General features: G+C 41.6%; 1 protein-coding gene across 4 annotated transcripts; it reads right to left on the reverse strand.

Annotated features, from left to right (window-relative positions):
* Positions 1-5214: 5214 nt before the first annotated feature.
* Tfrc (transferrin receptor) lies at positions 5215-27055 on the reverse strand. Of its 4 annotated transcripts, none has more exons than NM_022712.1 (19): positions 26945-27055; positions 22554-22611; positions 21303-21504; positions 20692-20893; positions 19142-19291; positions 18852-18951; positions 17780-17893; positions 17361-17459; positions 16966-17105; positions 15802-15959; positions 15005-15124; positions 13911-13996; positions 13636-13699; positions 12635-12702; positions 11850-11908; positions 11619-11700; positions 10627-10848; positions 9421-9561; positions 5215-7825 (listed from the first exon to the last, which is right to left on the reverse strand). In NM_022712.1, exons 2-19 carry the CDS (start codon positions 22587-22589, stop codon positions 7583-7585), a joined length of 2286 nt encoding a protein of 761 aa, NP_073203.1. In that variant the 5' UTR covers positions 22590-22611; positions 26945-27055; the 3' UTR covers positions 5215-7582. The 4 variants fall into 4 exon arrangements, with proteins under 4 accessions (NP_073203.1, XP_006248524.1, XP_006248525.1 ...); XM_006248462.5 differs by having other exon boundaries at positions 5217-7825; positions 26802-26993; XM_006248463.5 differs by having other exon boundaries at positions 5217-7825; positions 26628-26991.
* Positions 27056-27064: the final 9 nt, after the last annotated feature.

The following is a 27064-nucleotide window of genomic DNA, read 5'->3' on the forward strand; positions in this document are numbered from 1 at the left end:
GTATCCAGCTCCCAAGGCGCCTTCCTCAAGAAGTTATTTAATAAAGGAACGTTTACTAATCTCCCAGCATGCCTTTCACATTCGTGGCTTATTTTTTACTTCCTGATGCTCTCCTTTTCCCACCCCAGGAGACAATAAACTCCACCACAACAGGAATTTTTGTTCAATGCACATGCAGTTGGAACAATGTCTAACACAACACAAATGCCAAGAATGTCTGTGGAACCAATGAGTGTGTCAGAGGAAGTGAGCACACCGTTTTCATGACATTTTGATCCGTTTGTGTGTGCGCACGCTGGTTGAAAGGCCTGACATTTTGACCAAACCCTCAGGAAAAATGAGTTTTTATGTTTAATTACCTTAGATTTCTTTATTTTATGTGCACGAGGGTTTTGCCTCTGTGTAAGTAGATGCGCCATATTTGTGTCTGGTGTCCAAGGAGGTCAAAAGAGGGTGTTGGATCCCTTTAAACTGAACTTGTGGATGGTTGTGGATGGCCATGTTGGTGCTGGGAACTGAACATGAGTCCTCTAGTCTCTGTGTCTCTGTGTGTGTGTGTGTGTGTGTGTGTGTGTGTACAATTTTACACACACGGAGGTCAAAGGACAACATGTGGACTTGGTTCCCTCACTTTAAATCCAGGCAGTTGTTTTTCCTCAAGCTTTGCCACCTATGCCTCTATTCCCGGGGCTGTCTTGCTGTCCTTCTCAAAGCTCCCAGGTGATCCCAGCATGCCACCAGAAATGGACGGTGCTCGGTGAAATTGGCTAGGGAGGTGGAGAGATCAGATATTTTGGTCTTCACACCTGGGACTGGAACTAGTATTAACTGAGGTCACTGGGAAGTGAGGTGCTAGGATCAGAGCGAACGATTGTATTGGACAGAAGCAAAGTTCTGGAGTCGGGAAGGGGATTGGAAGAAGGTGAAGGGAGGAATTCTGAAGGTTCCATAGGTGTGGAAATGTCTACTAACCCATGTCACATCCTGCCAGAACCAAGAACAGTCTGTGTCTTCAACTATCACTAGGTCAGGGCTCCTGAGGGAGCTGCTCAGCAGGCCGTGTTCACACACCCCCGGGGCAATTCAGTTTTCAAAACCTTACTAGGGCAGAGGGAGGATCGGTTTTCTGCCAGCGACTCCCACATGCCTGCCTCCTCTGCCCAGCGGGAGAAAGAGCCAGAACCCTGAGGTCAGTAAGGCCTACACTACTGAAGAAGTACCACGGAGTCCTGAGTTCTGGCGCCCCCTGGTGAGCGTCTAGAATAAAGAGCGTGTTCTTCCAGCTGTGCATCGAGTTCCAGCAGGAGGTCTCTAGCACTGAGAAAACAGGATGTGATGAGCCCTGCCTGTAAGTCCAGCACTTGGGAGGTAGAGGCAGGAGGATACATTTAAGGTCATCCTCTGCTACACAGGGGGATTGAGGTCAGCGAAACTACAGGAGATAATTGTTCAAATAAGGACCACATCATCAGAAAAAAAACAGACCTCTGGAAAATCAAGACTAATAATCATGTCAACAGCTTTCCTTACGGCTTCATCTACTCTCAGGTCCTGCGAACCCCACTTACCTAGTGGTGTCGGTCAGCACTTACCTAGTGGTGAGGTTTTAAGTTTTTGGTTGTTTTGTGTTTTGTTTTGTTTTGTTTTTTTCTCACTTGTGTACGTGCAGCTCCTCTCTTTCCTCAACTTCCCTCAATTATAATGAAAACACCATGCAACCCTTTGCTGCGTTTCTCCTTCTGCCCCAATGATGCCTATCCCAGGCTAGACCACTCTTGCAGTCTCTTTTGGCTCCTCTGGATAGTTTAGTAAACTCTACTCCGACACCCTACTACATCTGAGCTAGTTAGGCTCACACATGTTACTCTTCCTGCACCCCTGGATCCCCTCCTCGTGCCAACATTCAGCTGACTGCCGGGCATTTCCACTTGGTCACGTGGACATGAGGAGTTAACAACATCCCAGACGCAAATCCAGCATCTCACCCCACCCCTGACTCTGTCACCGAACCAGAAACCAAAAATCAGACCCTATGGAAATGTCTACTAACCCATGTCACATCCTGCCAGAACCAAGAAGAGCCTGTGTCTTCAACTATCACTAGGTCAGGGCTATTTATTTGGTTGTTTGAGACAGAGTCTCACTATGTAGCTCTGACTGTCCTGGAACTTGCTCTGTAGACCAGGCTGGCCTTGAACTCACAGAGATCCTCCAGCCTCTGTATCCCGAGTGCTGGGATTAAAGGCCTCCACCACCACTCTGGTTCTCGGGCAGCTTCTTTTACCCATTTCCTCCTTAGGCACGACAACAGTGCCTCAGTTCCCCAGAGATCCAACCTCTTACTTCATTTCATTGGCCCACTTAGAGAGAACTTGTGCCCCAAGCCCTAGCTTCCTCCCAGGCAGTTTTCATTCAAATGGTAACCACACACCTTTGAGATGCCAGATGTGGCTTGGAAAAGCTTTCACCAGCTCAGCCAGCCTGTTCCTCAGATCCTCTCTCAGAGGGATGTAAGGATTATAAGAGACAACACTGCCTTAGCTGCACCCCTGAATGATGTGACGCTGTTGACTTTGGGCCTCCCTGTTAATTGCTGGTTAATCGTCCTAAACCCAATTTCATCACTTCCCTCTCTTATGTCTTACTTATGACTACTCCCTGGTAATCCCATGTGTTTGGGAAATCACAGCAGGGTAAGACCCGTGGGATTGACTCACCACAGTAACAGAGTGGGAAATCTGGTACCCAGGGGGTCAACAGTGTGAAAATAGAAGCCAAGACAGGTCTGTGAGTTAACCTCTAGGATATACCACAGCAATCATCTCATCGTGTCAGAAACCAGGGAGGTGAACTCAAGAGTGAGGGTGCTGACCTATGTATGGCTTCTGTGAGAACAAGCATATCCCTAACAAGACAGCAAGTTCCTGGAATACTACTTTATCTGCTGTGGTTTGAGTAAAAATGGCCCCCATAGGCTCCCATAGGGAATGGCACCATTAGGAGGTATGCCCTTGTTGGATGGAGTAGGTGTGGTCTTGTTGGAGGAAGTGTCACTGAGGATGGGCTTTGAGGTTCCAAGACAGACCTAGTGGCTCACTCTCTCTTCCTGCTGCCTGCCAATCCATATGTAGAACCCTCAACTTCTTTTCCAGCACAATGTCTGCCTGCGTCCTCCCTCCATGATGATAATGGACTAAACCTCTGAAACTGTAAGCCAGCTCCCATTAAATGCTTTCCCTTCCAAGAGCTGCCTTGGTCATGGTATCTCCTCACAGCAATAACTAAGCCATCATTCAAGACACCTTAGTAGCAGTAGAGACCAACAGGAGCAGCAGCTGGGGCCATCAGGACATGCACTCGGGTTAGGAAGGCCGTCTGTAGGGTAAACTGAGGCAGGTCACCCGCAGCACCTCTGATGAAAAGATTACGAAGATGCCCGGTGTTTTGTCTGCTTATTGGTTGGTTACTAATTATTCATCGAAAGCAGTGGAAGAAGAGTCCACACCACCAAGAAAGCCAGTTCTGAGGTCTCACCAATAAAAGTAACAGCACCAACTTCTTTGGTGCTTTTCATATACAAAAGAAAAAGTAGAGGTCATCCTAGGCTGGTAAATCAGTCTCTTTCAGGCTGAGGGAAGAAGCTACTCCCCAGGTAGAGGTAGCATACCATACCTAGCATAGAGATGTGGTTCAGAGTAGACAAACCCTCCCACCCCTCACAGGTTCTTGCTGGTGAGGCCCAGGCCTACTGACAGCATGTCCTAGTGGGTTCAAGAGCAAGCTGGGAATTCAGTGCTGCCCAACCATTCAGCCAATCTTACTGAGGGCTCCGCTTTGGTTTTATGAGCTCTTGTGGCTGCTGAAGAAAAGATTCTCCTCCAGGGCACACTTAGAAAACTCTAGACTGTGTATGTGCATCTGGAGTGGGTCAGTCTTATCAGGGTTAATTGTTGTCCCTCCTCACCATATACTGAGATGCTAGAAGTTGGTCACTTATCATGGAGTTCATGAGTTTCCATTATCGATTTATCCAGAGATACAAGAAGCACTCAGCCAGCATCATCTTCCCACAAATTGCCAAAAGTGACTGTTTCCTTGCTTCTCACAATAGAGGATTCAGGACAATCAAATGCATTTCTCTTGCTAAGATTATTCTAAATGTTTCTAGGATAGGCTTCAGTAAGTCTAGGCATTAGCCTCCAGGAAGCTTACCAGGAAGCTCAGGTGGAGTACCAGAATCGGAAGAAACAAGAAAGGCTCTGCTTCAACAAGGCAGAACTCCCAAGAGTGTCCCCTGACCTCCATGTAAGCATCCTCCTCCATCACTAATGGGACCAGAGGCAGCAAAGTAACTGAACAATGGCTAAACTGTCTCCTTGACAGGAATGACACAGAAGATACCCCTCCTGCATGTTATCCATGAAGCAGCTTCTTGAGGTCATCTAGGGAAAAGACCAATCATGAGTGTAAGTAGTGTTATCTACCTTACGGACACTGCCTAAAACTAAGGAGAAAGTGAACTGTTGCTAAAACCCTTTCCTGGGAGAGATGTAAGCACACGTATCCCTCCTAAAGTCCCAATCACAAACTGGAATAACTTTACCAGGTCACTTACGCACACAGTGTATGTTTACTAAACTGCAGATGCACCCGTTCCCTCCCCCGAAATGAGCATTCACGTCTGCCTTCTTTGTCTGGAGACAATGATAGGTCACCTCATACTCCTACCATGCCTCTCTTCCCTGCCATGATGGATTGCCAGTGATAGAGTAAGAAAGACATGAAAGAAAAACACTCAATTGGAATGAGACTCCAATTAATGGCATGGGCATTGTCCTGTGTGTGTATTTTGCCTGCAATATGCACCTCATGCATTCAGTACCTGTGGATCCCAGAAGAGGGCGACGGATCCTGTAGCTGGAGTTATAAGCACTTGAAAACCAGATAGGTGCTGGGGAGAGGCTGGGCCCTCTGAAGGGTCCTTAACACTGTCTTTCCAGGCCCAATCTTTATAACCCGTAAGACTAATTTTTGTTGCTGTAGAATCTAAATACTAAGGACAAGGAGCTAAATCAGAACATCTATCAACAAAGATTTCAGTATGTGTCTGTGTAACTACTACTCTGGTGAGGTAGATAGTGGGGGAGGATACAGCAGAGACAAGTCCATAGGAACTCTATGTCCAGTTTTGTTATGAAATGAGTCCGACAACTCAGTATATCGAAGTATTTTATTAAGTCAGGTAAGGAATCTTCACATTGTTAAACACCAGCTGTATACATCTATAAGGGCATGTCAGCAAAGATGGCTGAGTATAGGTTAGCAAGTCCCAAAGATATTCAAAAGCTAACACAGTAAAGGTCATGCGAATTCTAGCAGTGAATCATGATAAAGGCGCGCTCTATTCTTATGTTCAAGATATACATTTTACCCGATAATAACCTTATGAGTAACAGAAGCTGTTATTCAGACACACATTTTACCCAAGACTAAACCTTAGCAACTCACTGCATTGATTAGCAAAGGTTATTTTAGAGACTGATATGGCAAAACGCACGCCCTTTATTCATGGCTGAAAATCCCACTATGCATGGTGATACTTGTGAAGACTGAAAATAATCTGGTGGATGTAACTTGGGTGAGTGGTGCCAAGAACCCTGAGAGCCTAGTGATGTTCTCAGGTGGCAGCTTTGAACTGCCCCATGACAAAACTGACTAGATGCGGAATGCTGGGTAACTAGTCTTTGTTAATTTGATCTTGCTCATTATTTACATAATTTATAGCCACCATAGTGATGGGCAGGTACATAAAGATCCTTTTGCAAGCTTTGTTTCCCAACACCCGTTATTCTCTACTCTCTACCCTTCCAAAAACCAAAAATGAATTCAGACTAAGAACTACATTTAAGAAATAACATGCAAATAAAGGGAGACAGTTAAATCCCTTTGTCACCAGCAAATATTCTTAACGTATGCTTCCATTCCATAAACCAGATAACAGAACACCCATGTTTTAAAACAGGATATTGGAAGTAATGATTTTATTGTATAGCGGTTGCATTTACTCACCAAATGCTCAACGACCACAAATGTTTTTGCAACTAAAACTAAGGCGCTACAGGAAGTTGGGAATTCATGTTAGATACTAACGATCTTCAAGCTTTGAAGATGTCATCGCATGAAGAAAATTATGGGAAACACTGTTCCCGATAATTACGTACACCCTTAGTGTAACATATGGAGGTCACTGTCTCCGATATAGACACTGTGGTAGGCAAAAACTACCTTGTTCTTTATACATTATGGAAGACACTGCTCCCGATAATGTGAGTTAAGTTTGTGACAAAGGTACTGGAAATTTTGCAAAATTGGATTTGAGTTACATCTTGAATAAACTGAGCTATAGAATTTTGTTGATGTACTATCATAGCCTTTAAATGACATTTAACTTGGCCACAACTCACTGGACTTAGAATTATCATTTTTTTCCAACTCAACTAGGAATCTCTTATTTAACCCAATCCTCTTCTAGCTCATCGGATATTGTTTGGCTTGTGGCTTTCTCCTTTCTAAAGCCCGCAAGTGCTGACCGTAAGTGCAAAACTTCCAGTATCTGTGGGTCTCATTAGCAGATGCTGCTTTTATTAAAAGAAAACGACAGTATAACTGTCATAATTATGGAAGGCACTGCTTCCGATAATTATCTTCTATTAAAAAAACACTATTTATAGTGAACTCTGTCACTGATAAATAAACAATAAATATCTCAGTGCCAAAAACGACAGAGCTTCCCTGAAGACCAGCACTTTGGCCAGAGCTCGGCAGTGTGTTCTGCTGACAGACTGAGTCTAAACCTGTTCTTTTTCAGAAAGTGTTGGAAAAGAAAAACAAAACAAAAACAAAACAACCCAAAGAACTAAAGACTACTGGGTAGATGACAGTGGAGAGAAAACTTGAAGTCTTTGGCTTCTGGTCTCATCCTAAATAACACAAAGGTTAAACCAATAAGGCCTTATTCCTGTAAACAGACAAACTTCCTTTCTTTTATCCAGCAGAAGGACCTAGTTCAACCTTGCTGGCAAGAAAACAAGTTGCACCTCTTCTGAAAAGTAACTGTCTACTTTAGGGGAATGGAAGCCAGCTAAATCCTTCAGGCATACAGCTCAATTGGAGAATCCCAGTGAGGGTCAGATGGAGATGGGGAATCACACCCAGCGACCACTCTGCCCCTCACATACACCCTCTTCCTCCCACCTCAAGATACTAGTAGTGCCCTCAGGACTTATAGCAATGTTCTTACAACTGGTTCTGACATTTTCATGACCATGAAGCAAAGAGCAAGGTATTACAAAAGACTCAAAATTCTAAAGATAATCTAAGAAGGTATCATGAACATGGAAAGTGTTGTCCACTGTAACTTGAAGTGTGGGTCCAACCCTGCACTAAAAGCTGCTGCCTAAACACATTAGATGATTGGGTAGAATTTTTAACATTAGGTTTTAGAGCTCTAATGAAAATTTAGCACAACCAGCTCAAGTCTAGAAACAGACTACCCTCTCTCACTTAATTATGCACATTACATTTAAAACTCATTGTCAATATTCCAAATGTCACCAGAGAGGGCATTTGCAACTCCCTGAATAGTCCACGTAGCCAGGGCCAACTGGTTTCTGAAGAGCGTTTCATTGAAAGCAGTGATATTTTTCTGACGAAGTCTCAGGTTCTCCACTAAAGCTGAGAGGGTGTGAGAGCCAGAGCCCCAGAAGATGTGTCGGAAAGGAGACTCTCTTGGAGATACATAGGGTGACAGGAAGTGATACTCCACCTATATATAAAATGAAGACAAGACAGCTCAAACAGTGCTATGACTTACAAATGCTTCTTTCAAATGTTAAAACCTCTGAAGTAGACTATGGAGAACTCAGTTACAGTACTATCTTCTAAGTGTGAGGCAAAATTTTAATCCCATTATTTAAAAAAGCATATTAAATGGCACAGGGATTTTTTTTTTCTTTTTTTCGGAGCTGGGGACCGAACCCAGGGTCTTGCGCTTCCTAGGCAAGCGCTCTACTACTGAGCTAAATCCCCAACCCTGGCATAGGGATTTTTAAATTAAAAAGTATAGCCTTGGGAGGGTAATGGGTAATGGGGGGGAGGATGGGGAGGGGAACAGCCATATAGAAGGGGAGGGGGAGAGGCTAGGGGGATGTTGGCCTGGAAACCGGGAAAGGTAATAACAATTGAAATGTAAATAAGAAATACTCAATCTAATAAAGATGGAGAAAAAAAAGTATAGCCTTATCTTTAATCCCAGCACTGGAGGCACAGGCGGGCAGATCTGTGAGCTCAGTGTGATCTACGGAGTACTGGGACGAGAACTGCAGCGGTGGGGTGGGGGGTGCACTAATGTATGCTGTGTGAGGACACATGCCACTTAGTGCAGCCAGTTCTCTCCACTTTTACAATGCTTCCTGGGAACTAATTTAGGCATCTGAGAGTATACAGTTTCTTTACCTGCTCAGTTGTCTTTAGTTTTTGGTGTGGTTGGTTGTTTGAGACAAAAGTCTCACTTTAAAGCCCCAGCAGATCTGAAATTTGCTGTGTATGCCTCTGACTCAGTTCTCCTTGCCTCTGCCTCCAGTGCTGGGATTAAAGGCGCACACCCTACACCCAGCCTAAATAGCATATGGAAGTCTTAAATTTCTCCCAAATTGACTATGATAGCAGGGCTTCACTCATGAACAAAACTTAAAAAGATTTTTTTTCTAGGGCTCAGCAGTTAAGAGCACTCACTGATCTTCCAGAGTTCAATTCCCAGCACCCACATGGTGGTGCACAACCATCTGTAATGGGATCTGATGTCCTCTTCTGCTGTGTCTGAGGACAGTGTCAGTGTACTCACGTATATACAATAAATTTAAGAAAAAAATTTTTCTTCTAAAAAAGTTGCTAGGGTTGGTCTGGAGAAATGGCTCAGTGGTTACAGACAAAGAAAATTTGCTGCTCTTGCAGAAGACATGCGCTTAGATGCCAGAACCCACATGGCAGCTTAAAAATGCTTTAACTTCAGTTCCTTGGAGACCAAAGACCTCTTCAGGCTTTCTCCATATCAGGTACAAACTGGTGCACATATGTACATGTAGAAAAGCACACATACACATAAGTATCCTAGGCATTACCACTTAACTACTCCTAAATGTTTTTAAAGGTATAAAACAATTATCATAAAATTAATGTCTTTTCTGTTTCTAGATTAGATAGTACACTGAGATTGTGATACAGACCAGTATCTGTATTCAATTCTGAAGTAGCAAAGGACTCTAGGCGCCTGGTACTGTCCACTTTTCTTTTATATAAATAAAAGCACTGCTAACTAAAGTTTATATACATTAGTTCCTTCTTTCCTAAGAGCACACTTACTTTCATAATACGATCATTGATTTCCCTCATGACGAATCTGTTTGTTTTCTCAGCATTATGAAAATCAGTTGTTAGTCTAGAAGTAGCACGGAAGTAGTCTCCACGAGCAGAATACAGCCATTGTAGACTTAGACCCATATCCTGTCAAAGATGAGCATTAAATTGTTCATTAGATGTAATACTTTTTTTTAATATAGAGTTTGGGGGTTGTCACATATGCTGCCCAGGGTTAGCTAGCTAGCAGTCACTGAAGTCACTAAGGTGGCCCAGGCTGGCCAAACTCATTTTCTAATCTCAAAAAGCCAGATGAGAAGAACTTACTAATGTGAATTAAAAAACAAACAAACAAACAAACAAACAAACAAACACCCACTTAGCAAGCGATTAGTGGTGGGTAGCATGGTAGCTGGGCACAGGAAACTGCTCACTAGGGAAAGGTGTTTGCCCACTCTGCCTGAAGAATGCATTCCAACCGCCAGAGCCAACATAGAAGGGGGACAACGCCCCTCCACGCTGTCCTGGCTCTCACATTTGCCCTAGGATACTTATCCCTAATAAAAACGTAACAATAACCAAAAAACCCCAAACACATGAAACCCAGTAGGTACGAGCTGTGCATGCCTGCTCTTAGCTATGGCCCTGGATCACAAATGACAGAAAAACGCTCAGTGCTGGGATCAGGAGAGCGTGTCCTACACTTGAAAGCCTCGATGACCAACAACTTTTTCAAATAAAGTCTGGGGTCTATGTCAAATTTCCTCCTGGAAAAGAATTCATATGCTGATACGTCAGCAATGAGCCTCTTAAATAGTGTGACACAGTGACCCCACACTTGGGCCCCCCACTCTTAATGAGCTTGTAAAAGGCTGCTCTAGCCAAGTGCTGTAATACCATGTACACGAGAGGGAAGAAAGCAGAAGAGCTGCTGGATCTGGTGGCAGACAACTGTGATCCCAAGCTTACTGTTCCAAATTCAAAGCCAGTCTGATTACCAGTAAGTCTCTGCCTCAGAATACAACACACACACACACACACACACACACACACACACACACACACACACACACACACACACACACATACACACACACACACACACACACAGACACACGTTGTGAGTAGAAATGAGTTACCAGAATAACGAGGCGGGTTAAAAAGTAGAAGAGATCTAGATATAAGCTAAACAAGAGAAAATGTAGTGCTTACTTTGATATCTGCTTTGAACTGGTTCAGATCCTTCATAAATGACAGTAGTTTGCTGTTGTACATCTCATAGTCCAGGGTCAACTCAATGTCATGGGTAAGTTTAATAATGAACTGACCGGCCACCTCTGCTGCTGTACGAACCATTTGGTTGAGCTGAGGAACTTTCTGAATTAATATCTCATAGGTATCTAGTTTAGTGCCCAAATAAGGATAGTCCTCATCCTAGAAGACAAGGAGAGGCCGTTAGACTGTGTGATTTACAGCAGGAGCCCTACCTTCTAGGTTTACCATCAAGGAAACAAGCATGGTGGAAGGAACTCACTGCCAGTTATCCTCAACCCCCCACATATTCCAGGCCAAGCATGTACCACCTACATGCAGTTTAAAAAATCTATGACGTCCTTCAACCCACAGCCCTGACACCTAGTTCTTCATATGAAATTCATCCTATGGTTTTAGCAGCCTATCAAGTGATGCCAGTCTCCAAATCCAGATGTTTCTTAATTCCCCTGACTTTCCAAATTGACTCAGTAATTTCCATCCCAGCTCCCCAGTACTGATAATGTCAGAATTTCTCATTTAACTCCGCTCTTCTCAGCCTTTAGGGCCTTCTCACTGGTTCTTCTAACAATGTGATCAATTAAGTGTTCTGTTCCAATCATTTTATACTTGTATTCCTGCTGCTTATGAGATCATTTCTGAACACCTAGGATACTTTCAATGGGTATCTAGAAGAGTACTGTTCAGCAGATCTTAAATAAAAATATCATATCTCTGTATTACAAGAAATTAAGTCCTATTCCTAAAATTATTTTACTGACATTTAAGCAAAAACTCACATGCTAATTAAGCTGACGTGGCTAGTCTGCTTTATAATAAGGATAATCTTTTAAAATCTATTAAATAATCTATTAAAATTTTAATACTGAGCAATTTGACTTCAAAGTTAATACAAGATCTTATGAAAATGCTTCAGAGTCCTTAAGACTTACCTCACAAAAACAGAAAGAAACTGCTGGGATTCCTGAATATGCAAGAAAAGGGAATGCAGCATTGTCCAAGGAAAGTTCCTCACTGCAAAGGAACAACCTTCTTTACCAAGAATTCTAAAATGCAGTCCTGCCCTGCCTCCCCCTTCCCTGATAACCAGACCCTGCAGGCAGAGCTCGGCGCATGCAGGGTAGGAGCATATCTATTATGTCTACTACTATATGCCAACTTACATTTTGCTAATCCAATTACTGTCTCGATATAGATATTTTCCATCAATCGGATGCTTTACCTGTGAAAGGAGAAATACATCATAAACACTTGTTTAGGCTAGCTTCTCTGCAAATACTCAAGAGTTGCGTACAGCCACATGGTCAGTCCCTTAGGAAGGTTGCTTGGGTCTTTATGGGCAGTGACACTAGAATTCTCCCCAGCAATCTATTCCAGTCTTCTTTTTCCCTTGTGAGAAAGGCTTCCTTCTTAAATGACATCTTACATAAATCCTCAATAACCTACATAAATGTGCCTGTCTCCTTTCTGCTCACTTATTTGTAGACTGCCAGCAAGCACACAACTAGACTGAGACCTAATGTGACCGACCTGTAAGTTCCCAGTGGACTTCCCATCTAGTTTATAGTTTCCCTCCATCTTTAGTGACTCTAACACACCAAAGGATTCAATATTCTCTTCAATACAATTCAATATTCTCTTCCTCGTTCAAAACCGATGTTTGCCTTTTCTAGTATGCATTTCTTCTGGTGTTATTCAAGTCCTCCTAAACCTTCCTTCATTGTTTGACTTACAATCTCCCTTAAGTTCAGGTCCCAGGGCAATAATCCTAATGATGTATTTCTAAGAATCTTTCAAATATTCTCACGTTCAGCAGAACGAGGATCAGTTAAGTCAAGAACAAGAAATTCTATAAAATTTACTTTCAATTTCTATTACTGGTTACTGTTAAGTGTGTTTTATCTTTGACCACAAAAAGGAATACAATTTTGTAAGTAGGTATACTCACGTCCTGCATTATCTTCCCCATAAGTGTATATAATAGGGGGCTGGCAGAAACCTTGAAGTTGCTAGTACCTGTAAAATAATTTTTAACATTTTCCCTTTTGAGACAACAATATTCATAAACAATTCTATAATTAAAACTTCCTAACAGGGGTTGGGGATTTGGCTCAGTGGTAGAGCGCTTGCCTAGCAAGCGCAAGACCCTGGGTTCGGTCCCTAGCTCCGAAAGAAAAAAAAAAAAAAAAAACTTCCTAACAAAGACTATCATATCAATCCCAGCACAAGAGGCAGAAGAAGCAGGAGGGTTGTTTTTAACAAAAGCTCAATAGTTCAATTTTACCAAGGACTCGGAAGCCAGATGTTGGGGTGGAAGCCCTACTACCTCAGAGAGGCAGAGGAAGCACCTGTCTGACCTTCCTCCACAGCCAAGGAATGTCAAAAAATATCTCCTCCACACTATCCCAAAACCCCCTCAAACTCAATGTCCCTCCCTTCTATTCCCTGTGTACCTCTCTGGTCTGACTCCCTATGTTCACCTTCTGTCAGCTGGTTGCTTGCTCTACCTCTTGGCCTGTAGCTGATTTCATTTAATCTCGCTTACAATGTTCAAGCAGAAAGCTCTTCGATTAAAGGTGTGTCCTTAACCAAACCACAACTAGGAATGTTTTTCCAGTAAAATACACTCTTAGAGAAGAAACCCATACTCCTTCCAAAAATTAAACTCAAAAACCAAAACCCAGATGTAGTGGTGCATCCCTTTAATTCCAGCAGTCTGGAGCAAAAGGTGTATCTTTGTCCTGTGGTCTAGAAAGCAAGTTCCAGGACAATACAAAGCTACACAAGAGAAGCCTGTCTTGGTTTGTAGTCTCATAGCAGTGTCAATGTTGATAGTATTTAGGAATAAACTCTATAACTTGATGCATTAAGCTTGGCTATGGCCAATGTTCACTATGAAACCTAGCAAGAGCTACTTTAGAGCCTGCTGCTCCTGTACATAATGCTTACCCAGGACGACTTTATCCAGATTAATGTAAGTGAAAGCCTTTAGATGCAAAGATGAAAGGTACCCCTGGAAGAGAGGACACATTATTAACATACTGACGTATATTTATTAATAAGCACGAACCTATCATATCACGTAGAAAGCTACTGTTTGTTAGAAGGATCCACTTTGAAATCTGGATTCCATTGAGACATACTACACAAAGGCAAAAATGGTATAGAGATGTAAGATAGCCTAACTTTGAGGACAGAGACTAACATCCTAGACTATGTAATACCTCCAGCCACTCAGTGGCACCAACAGCTCCATAGTCTCCTGCAGTCCAGCTGGCAAAGATAATACTCCTGCTGGGTCTAAATCCATCTGGAAGACAAGAAATTAGTTTCATCTTGGGAGAGGTTACAGGCAGGTAGGTAACTAAGATGTTCAGATTTATTTGATTTCAAACGCCTTTGAAGTCCTTGGTGAAATATTAAGAATAAAAATAATATTTTAAAAATAATCTTTGTAGAACAGTACCTGTATATAACATTGAGTAAAGGGCAGGGCGCCTTACTGTGGTAACTGCCTTACGACTCCCTTTCAGCCCCTTCATCTCCACACAGGTGCTATTACACTGTTATAAGAGCAATCTGCTTGAAGTCTTTTAGGCACCCAAGTAGCTGGGCCTACAAATGCCACTATGCTAGGCTATCCTTCAGTTTTAAGAAGTTTCTGGGGTACTGTGTGACAACTCCTTTAAGCAGTCCATGTACCACAGCCTACCAACTGCCCTGATTACATTTTTCTACAACATATTTTGCATAAAAGCAACACTTTAGACCTCAACTAAAAGAATACACAACATAACTGGGTTTACATTGTGTGTGCCAAGTACCATGAGAAAAGTCTTAGAAGTAGAATTATGATAGTTGTTAGGTCTTGGAACATTATCATTCTATACACGTTAAAACTAAGAATATGGTTTAGCTTAACATTAATAAATACTTCTCAGGTTTTCAAAGACATGGGTTAGTGAAGATGGTCTTGTTTTGTATTAAAGAATCTGCCACAGGAGAATGTGACATAGCAGGCAGTGGAGGCTCACTTTCCCAGAGCTTGGGAAGCAGAGGCAGGCAGATCTGACTGAGTTTCAGGACCGCCAAGACTGCCTAAAACAAAACAAAACAAAACAAAACAAAACAAAACAAAACAAAACAAAACAACTGGAAGAGAGAAGTTAAGATTTCTGTGGCTATACCACCCCGAACGTGCCTGATCTTGTCTGATCAGAATTTAAGATTACAGGTAAAATTGTACAAGCACAATATAACTGATAGAATGAAATGGAGTTCACAAATGTTTTTAAGGTCAAAACTTTTCCTACTGTACCTTTTGAAATCATATCTGAGAATACTTGGGCAAGTTTCAACAGAAGACCTGTTCCCACACTGGACTTCGCAACACCAGGGCCCCAAGCGTCTCTCTGGGCTCCTACTACAATGTAGCGGTCTAAAAGAAGAAAAGGGGCGACAAACCATCCCAGGCATCAGCGAGCAGCAGACCCACCCCACCACAGGATCAGTGAGCAGCAGACCCACCCCACCACAGGGTCTCCCACTGGGCTTCCAGCACTGGCATTACAGGTAGGCTCCATGCCAAGTCTAGTTTTTTGTCCTATTAGTAAATGTGACTGTCACCAATCTATTGCATGGTAGTTATGCTTTTTAAATTAATGCTATGGATGGAACTGGTATGTGAGCCTGTGAGAAAACAACTTATCTAAGCAACAGAATGCTTTCACAGGCTGGTATCCCATGGCCTTGTTATCTTCCAATATACTCAATTCTCATTAATTCACTTGATTCGGGGAGAAAGCTCAGTGCAAAGATGTTTGCTGCCAGGCCTTGCAAAAAATTTAGATCCAACCCCCACCTGGACAAAATCCTTAAAATCTGTTTACTGACCTTCACATGTAAAATTTTAAATGATTATAGGAAGACATTTAATGCTGAACTCTGGCCTCTCCGTATACTTACATGGTCAGTCACACGAATGTGTTGCACACACACACATTAAGTTCACCCTAGGGCAAACAAGACAGCAGCTCATTCCAAGCCAGCACCCTTCCCCTTCCTGCGCCCGACCTACCTGCGGTAAGCAGCAAACAGCAAAAGCAGGGTCTTTACCTGGTTCCTCATAGCCTTTAATAACGCCAAAGATGTTAAGTATTCTTGTTTCTTTCAGTACATTGTTCACAGTGAGCTTCACATTTTGATTCTGTGAAAGTTCCAGCTTACATGAGGAATCTATATTCCAACTAGGAGGACAGTTTCCTTCCATGTTTCTAGAAATAGAAAAAAATAAGTATTAGCATTTTGGGCTAGTATTTTTCCCTCTGGTTTATAAATTCAGAGACAGGTGCCAGGCAGCACAAGTTAGTGAGAACCACCTGCTACTGACTGATGCTTCTCAGGTCAGAGCCCAGTGCTTCACAAAATCCTCACATAGATGTTCTTTGTGACTACTCTACTCATTTACATTCTAGTTTTCCAACTAAATCAAAGAAATAAGAGCAGAGGACTTAGATAACTCCTGTTACAGAAGTTGTTTTTCAAGACAGGGCTTCTCTGTGGAGCCATAGTTGCCCTGAACTCACTCTGTAGAACAGGCTGGCTCCAAGAGATCCAGCCTCCTCTGCCTCCCAAGTGCTGGAATTGAAGTTCTAAATTAGATAATCTTGTAATGAGGGAGAAAGAAGATATAATTTAATGATACACTTTGAGAACGGACCTCAAGCCCTGGCTGCCAGGAACTTGCTATTTGGCTGGTCTTGAGCTCAGTTATCCACTTGCTTTGGCATCCTAAGTGCTGTAACTAAAAGTACTCACCGCCATGTCCAGCTCAGACTTGTACAGGACAAACAACCAGAATAATTACCACAAAGCAACTGTTACTAGAATAATTTTGTGCTGCCAAAAAATAAAAATTTGGAACTAATAGTTATTATACCATTAGACGTCAGTTCAACAAGAATCCCAACGTATTTCTTACAGTAACTGAAAGGACTGTCAAAGGGAATCAAGTGTTTCAACACAGAAGTTTTCAAAGCAAAAGGCACCACAGTAGGAGTGCACTGAGTGATCAGGGTTACAAGTCCCTTATCAAGATCACTTTTTTATTTACAGAAGAAAATCTTATTAAAAAAATCTATACAAGTCAGCAGTTAACTACACCCAGACTTCCAAATATGAACATTATAGCCAACTGTTATTTTTATTAAATAAACGTGGTTTTTTCCCCCTTGCATAGTCACCCCCTCACCATGTAAGAGCTTTCAGACACTGACTTACTTGAATAGCTTTTCTGCAGCAGCTCTTGAGATCGTCTGCACAGGTATAGAAGGCAATCCAGATGACTGAGATGGCGGAAACTGAGTATGGTTGAAAGAAGGAAAGCCAGGTGTATATGGATCCCCAGTTCCTAGATGAGCCTAGTAAACAGATATAGTAATAATTAATTCTATCCAGCACTTACTAAAGAAATTGCCTATAAGATATGGTTTGAGGCTATAACCCAAACACTTAAAGTCTAACCATTTCTATAAAATGAACTTTAAAATAAAATTAGTGCATCTAAAAAACTTCAATTCAAGGTCCTATTAATAAAGCATTCTCAGCAGCTACCTTCCTACTTCCTGCAACACGAACATCTAGAGAAATCACTGACTCCAGAAATAAGAACTCACATGTCCAAAGAATTGAAGGTCTGCCTCAACAACGGGGAACGTATTCCTGTCCATGTAGATGAGGACACCAATTGCATTAAAGCTTTGGGCATTTGCAACCTAAAATTAAAAAAAGACCACAAAAATGTAGGATATGAAAATCAGTTCACACAAAATGAAAATAACACACACTACAGAGAAATCTTCCCCAGGGAAGAGCACACCAATTCATTAAATAATACCAAATAGTCAGCCATAAAAACATACGCCAACATACTGACTAAGCAGCTTATAATTATATGTTTAGGCACACACACAACAATGAAGTTATAAATAAGTAGTAAAGAAAGGCATACAGGTAGGTTCGAAAGACAGGAAGAAGGGAGGTAGTTACAGTATAATCTACAAAAACAAGATAAAGTTCAATAATCCATACTCACCTTTTCTGCAAAAGTAATTTTCCCTGCTCTAACAATCACTAAAGATCCATTCACAGAATAATTTAATTCTTCAAAGTCCTTTTTAGTGCCAAAATTAGCATGGACCAGTTTACCCTAGAATAAAGACATAAGGTTTAATGAGGATCATTGTATCAAAACTGCTATAGAATCTGAAAGATAAGACCATTCATAAGAAAAAAACTTGAGGCCTGGTGGCACAGGTCTCTAATCCTAGCACTTGGGAAGCAAAGGCATTCAGATCTCCTTGAGTTTTGAGGCCAGCCTGTTCAACAGAGGGAGTTAGAGAAAAGAAAGGGACAGGGAGGGGAAGGGGCAAAATCAAATTCCAAACAGTTCTAAAGCAGTGTTACCAGAAAAAAAAAAAACATCTAAGAGTTCTGGCCTCAGGAGTTCTATATCTCATTCTGCCTTTACATTGCCTCAACAGTATCTAGGGAAAGGATAAAAGGATAAACAGAAACATAGATCAGGCATGTAAACACTTATTGAATGTTTCCACATCTGAATCTAAAGCAGTTGAAAACACAGACTGTGATTGTGCACACAGGCTTATATGGAGGTCAGAGGACAACATAAGTATCTCAGGTGCTTGCTCTCCAGTGTGTCAACCTGACAGAAGCCAGAGTCATCTGAAAGAGACTTAAATTGAGGAAATGTCCCTTGCTGGCATGGCTGTAGGACATTCTCTTGATCTGACTGATAGAGAAAGGTAAAGGCTTTGGGAGTGGTCTTGAATAAGGAAAACAAGATTTGGGACAGGAAACCTGTAGATCTCTGACCCTTTGGGTCTGAACCCTTTTCATAGGGGACCATTGGAAAGCAGAATTTACACCACAGTCACTAAATAGCAACAAAAGTAAGAAGATTGAGAACCACTGATTTAGGGTCTTACAAAACAAAACCAGGACCTTAAGATTCATTCTAACCTAAGGGGGGGTGGGGGGAGATGAGGGTCCAAGAACAAGAACCTTATAGCCAGTTAATTTATACCCGGATCTAATTCCCTTAGTTGAAGACACATTGGAAAAGTCAATTCACTATTTTTACTTACAGTAACTTCTCCAGCTTTACTAAATGCCACATAACCCTCAGGAGCCTCCACTGGGTCAATGTTACTACCTGAATTTATGGTCACCAAGTTTTGAGAAACACTGAAAAATAAAAAATAAAGTTAAAACCATTCTTGAAGAAAAAGCCTTGTTAGTATACACAGCATTTGATTTGCGTTGATTAGCTTAAAAGTGGTTTCTAAGTTTTAACCTTGATTTCATTTTGAAAGTCTCATCTACTGAGAGATCAAAGCAGTTAACCTCTATAAAACAAGTTACGATTTCAACATACCTGTTTTTCACTTGAATCTTCACATAATGTTCATCTCGCCAGACTTTGCTGAATTTAAAGTCATGGAACAGATTTTCAATATAATAGGCAAGATTCTCGTCTTTCTGAGATCCAGCCTCACGAGGAGTATATGTATTCTGGCTCAGCTGCCTGGAAGAGTAAGTTTTTTGTTTGAGATAAGGTTCCTGTGTAGTCCTGGAACTTCCTGTACATAGACCAGGCTGGTCTAGTCAGAGATCCTCCTGCCTCTGCCTCCCACTAAGTGCTTGGATTGAAGGTGTGCACCGCCACCAGCCAACTAAGAAAGGTCTGCATTAAAATGTCTATTTTAAATAAATATTTACGGGCTGGAGAGATGGCTCAGTGGTTAAGAGCACCGACTGCTCTTCCAAAGGTCCTGAGTTCAAATCCCAGCAACCACATGGTGGCCCACAACCATCTGTAATGGAATCCAATGCTCTCTTCTGGTGTGTCTGAAGACAGCTACAGTGTACTCATATACAAAATAAATAAATAAATCTTTAAAAATAAATAAATAAATAAATAAATAAATATTTACTTCAAGGATCAAGCAAATTGTTTTAAATACATTACCCTTCAAAGTCAAGATAAGGGGTTGGGGATTTAGCTCAGTGGTAGAGTGCTTGCCTAGCAAGCGCAAGGCCCTGGGTTCGGTCCCCAGCTCCGAATAAAAGAAAAAAAAAAAAAAAAGTCAAGATAAATGATGAGGCAGGACTCAAAACTGCTGAATTAATCAGTCACAGAGAGGGAAATAAAATGTACCACCACCTTAAGTAACTTCAAAGTTATGTTTTTGGTTTTGTTTTGTTTTTTTTTTTTTTAAGATTTATTTATTTATTTTTATATGAGTACACTCTAGCTATCCATAGACACACCAGAAGAGGGCATCAGATCTCATTACAGATGGTTGTGAGCCACCATGTGGTTGCTGAGAATTGAACTCAGGACCTCTGGAAGAGCAGTCAGTGCTCTTACAATCTATTTACCATGAATGTTCCTTTAAAAGCCTCATCCTTACATATCTGCATAGGAATTTTAGGGAATGATGAACAGCAGCATCCAGGAGGTCTGGAGAAGCAAACACTAATACTATTGGTGAACCCAAGAGGTACTGCTCTGGCACACAAATACCAATCAAGAAAGTCTTTAGAGACCTGGAGGGTTACAATGGCTCTGTGGGTTGTAACACTGCTTGAAGAAGAACCACTTCGGATTCCAGCACCCACATGTTGGCTTCTGTAGGCACCAGGCATAAGTGTAATGCACATTCATGCATATATTCATAGTACATAAAGCTTAAACCTAAGTTTTAATTTAAAGAAATTTTAAAAGAGAACACTAGAACAGAAGAAAATCTGACATCCCACAAAAAACTACAACTGGAGAAAAAGGAGGCTCTCCAGATGAGTCCTACTGTCCTGTCAGCATAATTCCACACTGTCAGGAGGACCCTCTGAAAGTCTTTCAGGTCTCCCCATCCCCAACAAAGACTGTTCACATCAGGATTGAACTTGGGAACTTGAGCTTACTTGATGATGTCAGTGAACTCTATGGAATTCAATTTCTCTGACAACAGTGTTTTGAGGTCTGCCCAAAATAAGCGAGAAGATTTAGGAACATATTCTGTTTCGTCGTTTTCTGACTTGTCCGCCTCTTCCGCTTCAGCCAGTCTCACACACTCCTCTTTTTGTTCTACGCGCTTACAATAGCCCAGGTAGCCGATCATAAATCCTAAAGACAGGAAATTTAGAGGTAAACCCACAGACTTCATCCAACTTAGCCCTGAAAACTTTAAATTCTAAGCATCTAAAAGAAAATTATGAATCTCAGTTTAATGGAATTTAAATTACCACAATAAGTCATATTTTACAGTGACCTATTCAAGACATAGGTGCACACTTTGCCCTAATGGGAGGCCTTCCTTAGGACTGCTCCAAATCTCCTGTGTATATTTCTAATAAAACATCCATAATTTAAATGTTTCCTTTCTTGCAGGACTCAAATTTGATGGCGGGTAAAGAATCCTAGTGCCTATCATAGCTCCATTTAAAAGTACAAAGTATCTCTTCACCAGAATGAAGTAAGAGTCTAAGAACTAGTTAGTTATAAGAAATCCTTTTGAATGACCATTCCTTCTTACCAATCAAAAAAAAGATGACTACTGCAATAGTCGCAAAGCAGAGTCTTCCATTAAACCTTTTGGGTTTTCTGACACTAGCCTTCATGTTACTGTCAGCATTTTCTTCCTCATCTGCAGCCAGTTTCATCTCCACATGACTGTTATCTCCATCTACTTGCCGAGCAAGGCTAAACCGGGTGTATGACAATGGCTCCCCTCCAAACTGACATTTTAAAGAGAAAAAAGAGATACAATTACTAATACATTACAGTAGTTTGGTCATTATACTATATGCACAATACTATGACATATTCATATGGGAAGTTACCTTTCTAACTGATACGCTTCTCTGTGCCCAGTTCTGTCAATGGCAGGCTAATAGTCTTTCACTTACCCTTTCTAGGGTTTCTACTTCCTGTTTCCTAGAACATTTCTTATTTAAAAAAATAAATAAATAAATGAGATGGGTTTATCTCACCACATTGCTCAGACTGGCCCTGACTCCTGGCTCAGCCTCTAGTGTAGCTGGGGCCACTGGCACACATTTTAGTTTACCTTGCTATATAACCTCTTCAAAACACCTAAAGCTACCCTATTCTTTTTTTTTTTTTTTGGAGCTGGGGATCGAACCCAGGGCCTTGCGCTCGCTAGGCAAGCGCTCTACCACTGAGCTAAATCCCCAACCCAAGCTACCCTATTCTTAAGTATTTCCCAAAATTAATTTTTTTAAAGATTTATTTTTTTAATGTATATGTACACTATACATTTTCTTTTTTAAAAAGCACTATTTATTTATTTCATCTATGAGTACACTGTAGCTGTCTTCAGACACACCAGAAGAGGGCACCAGATCTCATTACAGATGGTTGTGAACCATCATATGGTTGCTGGGAATTGAACTCAGGATCTCTGGAAGAACAGGCAACCCTCTTAACCTCTAAGCTATCCCTTTAGCCCCATAATTAATCTTAATTGAAACTGAACATATTTGTTTTTGAGTATTATAATATCTGCCTACAATCTCCAGCACTTGGGAGAAAAGAGATAGATTGAGTTCAAGGTTAACTTTATCTCAAAGAAAAACCTAGTACATCTTTTATGGGACCTGTTTTGCCTTAATATCATTAGTTCAGATGTTTAAAAAACAAGAAAAAAAAAAAAAGGCTGGTAAATTTGGGGTATCATCTTGAACTCACTGGGTAAGTCATGTTTTCAGTTTGTTTTTTTTTTTTTTTTACTGTACATTTTTTCAGATAGATGAAAGTACCTTACCAAGTTAGAGAATGCTGATCTGGCTTGATCCATCATTCTCAGTTGTACAAGGGAGCACCTGATAATATTAGAACAGAGAATATAATGAAATAGAGATCACTGTATCAGATTACTGTTCATTATATCAAACTTACTCCTAAAAATACAGTCACCTTTCTAGAAAAGCTCTGTGTTCCTTGAGGTAGAATCTACTAGGAAGTTCTGGCTGGCCATAAACTGAGATCCCATCGCATCAACTTCCCAGCACTGAGAACTATACCATAACCTGTCCCCCAGACAGCCACTAAAATGTTTAATTTACTGATAACCAATTCAGTGTGACCCTTGACTGGACGCTGAATTGAGATGGGATAGCAGGGGAGAAAACTACAGAAGATAAACCTGAGCCTTGAGACAAAGATAACTGAACATGGATAATGCTATGCTAGATTCAGAGTGTGATGATTTGTTCTTGATTAAAAGCTGAATTAAGAATCATGATATCAACTGAGCAGTGACGGTGAGGCCTACTATAAATTTTAGCACCCGGGAGGCAGGCAATTCTGAAGCCAGCCAGTCAGAGCTACAAAACAAACAAAAACCAAAGCAAAACAAAACCCAAAGTATAGAGAAAACTTGTTAGGATACCATCTCTATCAAGTGTGTTTAATGAAATGAAAGACTATGGGGTGGCAAGCCCTTTCAGTGTTCTTAAGTTGCCCAAGCTGGTCGGTCATGTTCACTCTGCCTCTTTCCTCCCAAGCACTAGAACAGAACTGCAAGTGGGCAGGTACCACTCTGTTCAAATAAATGCTTAAACTTAGTATCCAGAGGGACTAATTCAAAGACAACACTATGCAGAAACTAGGAGAATAAGAGTTTTTCTACGGGGCTGGGGATTTAGCTCAGTGGTAGAGCGCTTACCTAGGAAGCGCAAGGCCCTGGGTTCGGTCCCCAGCTCCGAGAAAAAAAAAAAAAAAAAAAAAGAGTTTTTCTACAACAGTTAGGTCTGGTGACACAGCACTTGGCAGGATGGAGGATGTTAGTTCTAAGTCTATTCACTAACATCTTTGAACCCCCCTGTTTTAATGATTAAAGTCACATGTCAGATCATACATGTGTTCTCGGAAGCACAATCTCTTGTCCCTTCTGCTAGTTTATCACCACCACTGCACCAGAAACAGACCAATCGCCAGAGCCAGAACGCCCCACCCTGAGGCAATTTTAATCAAATTCTAGGAAAAAAAAACAGCTTACACTTTTAATGCTTGTCTGAGATAGCTATTCCTAAAATATTTTAGTTTGATAATGATTAATAATAAATATTAATAAAATAATGATTGAACAATTGAGCCTAAACAGGCTGCTGGTACTAATGTCCAAATTTGGCTTTATAATCCAATTACACCTTATTTTTTCTGAGAAACAAGTTATTTCTATTTTAATTCACTGAACCAAAATTAAGAATAACAACAAAACAAAACAAACAAACAAAAAAAACAAAACAATTCAGAGCTGGGCAGTGGTGGCACATGCCTTTAATCCCAGCACTTAGGCAGATGATCTGAGTTTGAATTCAACCTGGTCTAGGGCTAGTTCAGAGAACCCTGTACAGAGGGCAAAGTCAATAAAAAATTATGAGTTATGAAATTTCCATTTAATCCCAATACTGCATATGTGAACACCATAGTAGTTCCAAAATAGGCAAAGCGCCAGACCTAGTGACACATGACTTTAATCCCAGCACTTGGGAAGCAGAGGAAGGATTTGTGTTCAAGGTCAACCTGGTCTACACAGTGATAACCAGTCAAGATAGTTAAATTGTCAAATCTATACTCTGCAAGCACAGACTAGCTAGTAGCTGACAATGGACCACATCTAAAAGTAAAGCAATCCTCATTTGGCTTATTATCCCAAGATGTCACCAGTGCCAACGTCTGTGACAAGAGAAAGTTAATCTTGATCTCTCACATTTACTTATACATCTTTGATGTTACCAAACATTAGGAAAATGCTTCAATTCTAATAAAGATTAAGATAAATAAAACTAAGATAAAAAGACAGGCATGGTTCTTGTGATATAGGACCTTAACTTTGAACTGTAAACTAGAAGATAACCAATGATACTGCCCAGACTTGTCATTAGAAAGTAAGCTATGAAATGGTTCTTCTGACAAGCACATGGCTACTTTCAAATCCTGCGTTCACACAGAAGGAAGCTCCTCTGACTGAGGACTCCATCTAGAGCTTCAAAATTAGACAGTATTTAGCCCTGACTTTTACAAGTCTTCCTGTTCTAAGTCCTACTTCTTTACTACTGCAGTCTTAGCTCACAGACCACCTATGAGATCTTTGACTTCTCTCCCAATCTTAGTACAGAATATTAAGTGGCAGTTATACAGCTCAAAGTTTCTGTATTCCAATAAGCCGCTATGCAGTAAGTGCACAGACCTTTAGTCCTAGCTCTCAGGAGGCAGAGACAGACAGATCTCTCTGAGTTCAAGGGCAAACTGGTCTACAGAGGGAGTTACAGGATACACCAGGCTGTACAGAGAAGCTACGTCTTGAAAATAGACACCTGCCCACTTCCCCACCCTCACAAGTGTTCCAATATGCTTAATGATCATGAGTTTGGACAAAAACAAAAGCCCAACCCACTTTGGCTAAAACTTATGACTATATATACTTAGAATGACTTATTGAGATGTTTTAAAGACAGGTTCTTACACTTAACTCAGTCATCTACCTGCCTCTGCCTTGCCCCAGTGCTGGGATCAAAGGTGTGTGGCACCATGCCACTATCCAAGCAGAAGCAGATGGATCTGAGTTCAAGGCTACCCATGGATTCATAGTGGGACCTTCTTTGGGAAATTGAAAAACCAAGAGGAAATAAAAGGTAGCAGGTTTTCATTTCCATACAGTTCTCTGAAAAGCAACCAAAAGGTCGGAACCACTTGAGGTCACTGAAGTTTACTTTGTATAGCCTTCATCTGAGAGAGAAGGAAATCACCTACACACAATAGACCCAAGACCAGAGGTTCTTTTAAGTAACTTTCATTGTTGTCTAATTCAAATTTAGCCCAGAACCTTGCCCCAGTACAGATAAGCACATTGCCACAGCACATAACTACTTAGCCTTAGGGTGGAGTTAGGCAGACAGATCTATCCAGTCAACACAGGTTAGGTTCTCAGTCACCATTCCTTGACAACATCCCCTCTCAAAGTAAAAAGTATTATATATATATATATATATATATATATATATATATATATATATATATACATACACACACATATATATATATCTCCCTTTGAGAAAAACGGCTGATATTGGATTCCTGTATAATGCAGTTTATTATAATCCTTACAGAAAACAAATGCAGGAGGACCCACACAAGCTAAATCCCATTTTTTTGGTAGATAAGGTCCTGAATCAGCTTAAATGTCTTTGTCAAGGAGGTCATAATTCACAGCTCAGAGCCAACTGCACTAGCCAGCTACTGTTCCAAACTCATCTAATCTTAGAATAAAGGTATCAGGTAGCCGAGAATTCCTGTAACACAACTATTCCCCATTTCAATCCTATTAAAAAAAAAAAAAAAAAAGCAAAGGAACTGAACTGCAATCCAGCCCAGTCCTCTGCGTTAAGTACAACGAGATCATTTCATTTTAAGCACGGGACAAAATGTTAACTGAAAGTTTGCAAATACAGATTTCTTACCCTCAAACACCATTTTAGAGAGCTGTCCAACACCATGAGCACGTTGGTTCCCTACAGCTAGCTCTAAATAGCTCTTACCAAGAGGCCTTATTTCTATTTAAGCTCTCCCATCTTGAGGATGCTAGCAACATTCTTAGTATTATCTGCAGCGTTCAGATCTATTCTGCCCTGAAAAAATGAGATTTCACACGCTGGGCCAAGAGGCAGAGCCTGGCAAAAAAAAATAAAAAAGGACCAGGTGGTGCCGAAGTTCCAACGTGCGGTTCTTGGAAAGTCCCCTTAAATGTCCATGACACTAGAAGCCGAATTAAAACAGCTTTGTCCTTTTCAGCTGTGACCCCCTCCTGCGAGGGGCCCCAAGGTCACCCACGTACCCCGACAGCCGTTCCCTGGGGCAACTTCCTCCAGCCGCCACCACGTGTTCCCAGCGGAACAAGCCTGCGCCTCAGCGTGGTGACTCTCGAACCCGCGGCCTAGGACCGGCTTGCGAAGGCCCGGAGGACCCGAGGGGCGCAGGGTACAGCGGCTCCCCACCCACCCCGCTGCACCTGCAACCCGTGCTCCGCAGCCCCGGCTCCGCAACAGCCCGCCGCCTCGCCGCCCGCCGCCCGCCGGCCCTGGCCTCTCGTTCTAGTCCGTCCGCCACGCGATGAACACGATGGGCCGTGCCACTGACAGGAGAGTCACTCACTCTGAAGCACCTCCTCAGTCCGCAATGCAGCGGCCCGCGCTCCACACGCCTTCTGAAAGGAGCGCTGCCTCCTACCCAAGCATATAGGCCGGCCCCGCCCCCGGGCCGGCCCTCTTGGCT

Source organism: Rattus norvegicus, chromosome 11 (genome assembly GCF_036323735.1).
Source record: "Rattus norvegicus strain BN/NHsdMcwi chromosome 11, GRCr8, whole genome shotgun sequence".
Classification (NCBI taxonomy): Eukaryota; Metazoa; Chordata; class Mammalia; order Rodentia; family Muridae; genus Rattus; species Rattus norvegicus.

Excerpts from the sequence above, each read along its gene's own strand:
- Tfrc (NM_022712.1), bottom strand. The coding sequence starts at position 22,589 with ATGATGGATCAAGCCAGATCAGCATTCTCTAACTTG. Across the intron at positions 18,952-19,141 it reads AAGATTCAAGTGAAAAACAG|TGTTTCTCAAAACTTGGTGA; the intron begins GTATGTTGAAAT and ends TTTATTTTTCAG. Across the intron at positions 15,960-16,965 it reads GCTGCAGAAAAGCTATTCAA|AAACATGGAAGGAAACTGTC; the intron begins GTAAGTCAGTGT and ends TTCTATTTCTAG.